This window comes from Cyprinodon variegatus, unplaced genomic scaffold (assembly GCF_000732505.1).
Source record: "Cyprinodon variegatus isolate N-32 unplaced genomic scaffold, C_variegatus-1.0 Scaffold1103, whole genome shotgun sequence".
Lineage (NCBI taxonomy): Eukaryota > Metazoa > Chordata > Actinopteri > Cyprinodontiformes > Cyprinodontidae > Cyprinodon > Cyprinodon variegatus.
Window position 1 is genome coordinate 247336 of NW_015151556.1, and position 2355 is coordinate 249690.

The window sequence follows — 2355 nt, forward strand, 5'->3', positions numbered from 1 at the left end:
CGATTATATCGTGCATTCCTACTAATTCCTCTTTTTTTATTTGCGTCGTACAGATCATATTTACGTTTCAAGCACAATTCCAAGTTGCTCTCGGTCTGTAAAACACAAATTGGAAAAATAACTAATTTGAAGATATAAAAAGTATCAAAAATGATAGTGGCATTTCCTCTCCGGAGCGGGTAGAGGGTTTTGCATGTACATTAGTTTTATTTTTGATTTTTTTTTTACAGTGGAGAGGGCAGATCTTTTAAAAAAATATTCCCAGAAAATCCTCTACAATACCTTTAATTTGTCGTTTTAAATGTTTGTTTTTCAAATTTCGGTTTAGCAAATCTGTTTTCTTTTTTTTATTAAAAAATCCTGTTTTCTTTTTCTTCAAGTTTCCATTTCCATAACGTCTTCTTTGTTTGCAACAATTCTGAAGTAAAATTGACTCCGTATCCTGGCGGTTGCTGAACTAATCCGGCGGTGTTTTCAGACACGCTGGAGCTTTTTTATAACGACCCAAACGGCACCAAGGTCCAGGTTCCTCTGACAGCCACAGAAATCGCCTGGTGGACGGACAAACACGTGAAGTTCAGGAACCCTGGAGGAGAAGGCTCCGACCTGGCAGCCGCTTTTCAAGGTTTGCTCATTTCCAGGAACGGGACAATCAATCGGATTAATCCTGGCTGTGCCGTATCGACCGATACCATCTGTTTGAAATTTATCTGGCTGTGTAAATATGAAGATCTGCATAGTACTTCATCGCCCCCTACTGGTATCAGTATCAGCGCAACTCTAAATCTTAGTAATCGATTCATTTGATCATTGTGTCGTTACTTAGCTTAATGCTACATGGCCTCTAAAACGAGCCGTTTGCTGAAAGAATAACCTTCTGCACAAAAATCTGCAGAAATTAAAAAATCTTCCTAATCTGTGAATAAAAATGCCATTTATAACTCATTTAATAAATGAATAGTTTCTCTTAATTGGAGACATTTTGCTTTTGAAACGTTTAGTGAAAGAATGTCTCCTTTGGTGGATAAAAACGATAATTGATTAATTAATCTATTAGTAAAATGATTGATTGATCCTGAGGAGTTTGGAGAAACTCTCTCAGCTTTAGTCTGAAACCAGGAGACGCTCCTAAAACTCGGATGAAAACTTCCCTCTTCCCTTCAGGAACGACGAAGCCGGTGAACTGGCGCCGCCCCGTCTACGAGCTGGACTCCGACCCCAACAACAACGGCTTCATCAACGAGGACTTCATCGTGTGGATGAGGACGGCCGCCCTTCCGACGTTCCGCAAGCTGTACCGGATCATCCAGAGGAGGAACAACCTGCTGCCCACCCTGCCCCGAGGGAACTACACCCTGGAGGTGGTCTACAGTATCCTCTCAGCACATATGGAAGCAAAAACAGCTGCTAGACAATAAAAGCTCAGGTGGAGCAGGTTTAATCTTTAACGGGTCCGTCCCAGATTATCCGGTGCGGAGCTTCGAGGGCAGGAAGCGGATGATCCTGAGCACCATCTCCTGGATGGGAGGCAAGAACCCCTTCCTGGGCATCGCCTACATCACCGTGGGCTCCATCTGCTTCCTGCTGGGCATCGTCCTCCTCATCATCCACCACAAATACGGCAACCGGAACAACGGAGCCGACGTCTCTCACTGAGGGACCGGCCGGGCCCTGGGCCCCGGGCCCTGGGCCCCGGCTCGGTTCCAGAACCAAGATGAAGAGTAACCAGAGGAGTTTTATTCCGGTTGGCTCCCAGAGCGAAGCGTCCAGTTCAGGAACCTCGTCTGGGTCCGTTATGTGGGACGGACCGGAACGCCGTCCGGACGTTGTTTGCATCATTTCTCCTCGTTGGGGTCGATATTTGCACGCCTTCGTAGATCCGTCCGAGCGTTCGGCAGCCGAGGCTTTATATCCAGTCAGCGCATGCATTGCTGCTCCCTCCGTCTGCTGTTTATCGTTAAGCTTTATTTGTCATTTTATCACATAAATGGAGGAAAAGAGAAATATTGGCCTAAAAAATCGGCTTATAGCAATCGGCAGCAGAGATCCGTGGTCAGTTTGACTGACGTAAAAATGAATCCAGAATGGGTGGATCCCAGATTCCCACTGCAGGAAGCAGGTCCTCCTCAGATCAACCCAGAATCCATTTTTCAATAAATCTATTTTGGTTTGCCGCCCAGCGATCGCGCCTGGATTCTGACTTCTTCAGATTCTGACTTCTTCTCCTTTAATCATAGAGCGTAACCGCCGGCAACCACAGGTTGACCTGCTGCTGTGGAGCAAACAGACGGAGCTCCGGCCCCCTGCAGAGCGAGGCCGTCCAATCCGGAACCTAAAGTTCCCTTTAATGACAGG

General features: G+C 46.2%; 1 protein-coding gene across 2 annotated transcripts in view; it reads left to right on the forward strand.

Moving 5' to 3' along the window:
* LOC107101491 (cell cycle control protein 50A-like) overlaps positions 1 to 2208 on the forward strand; it is a 6280-nt gene extending 4072 nt beyond the window's left edge. The window contains exons 5-7 of one of the 2 annotated variants that reach the window (XM_015400441.1): positions 479 to 625; positions 1165 to 1371; positions 1463 to 2208. In XM_015400441.1, coding sequence (XP_015255927.1) covers positions 479 to 625; positions 1165 to 1371; positions 1463 to 1656 — 548 coding nt within the window. In that variant the 3' untranslated portion in view covers positions 1657 to 2208. The remainder of the gene's footprint in view (positions 1 to 478; positions 626 to 1164; positions 1372 to 1462) is intronic. The other variant, XM_015400442.1, reaches the window with a different exon arrangement.
* Positions 2209 to 2355: the final 147 nt, after the last annotated feature.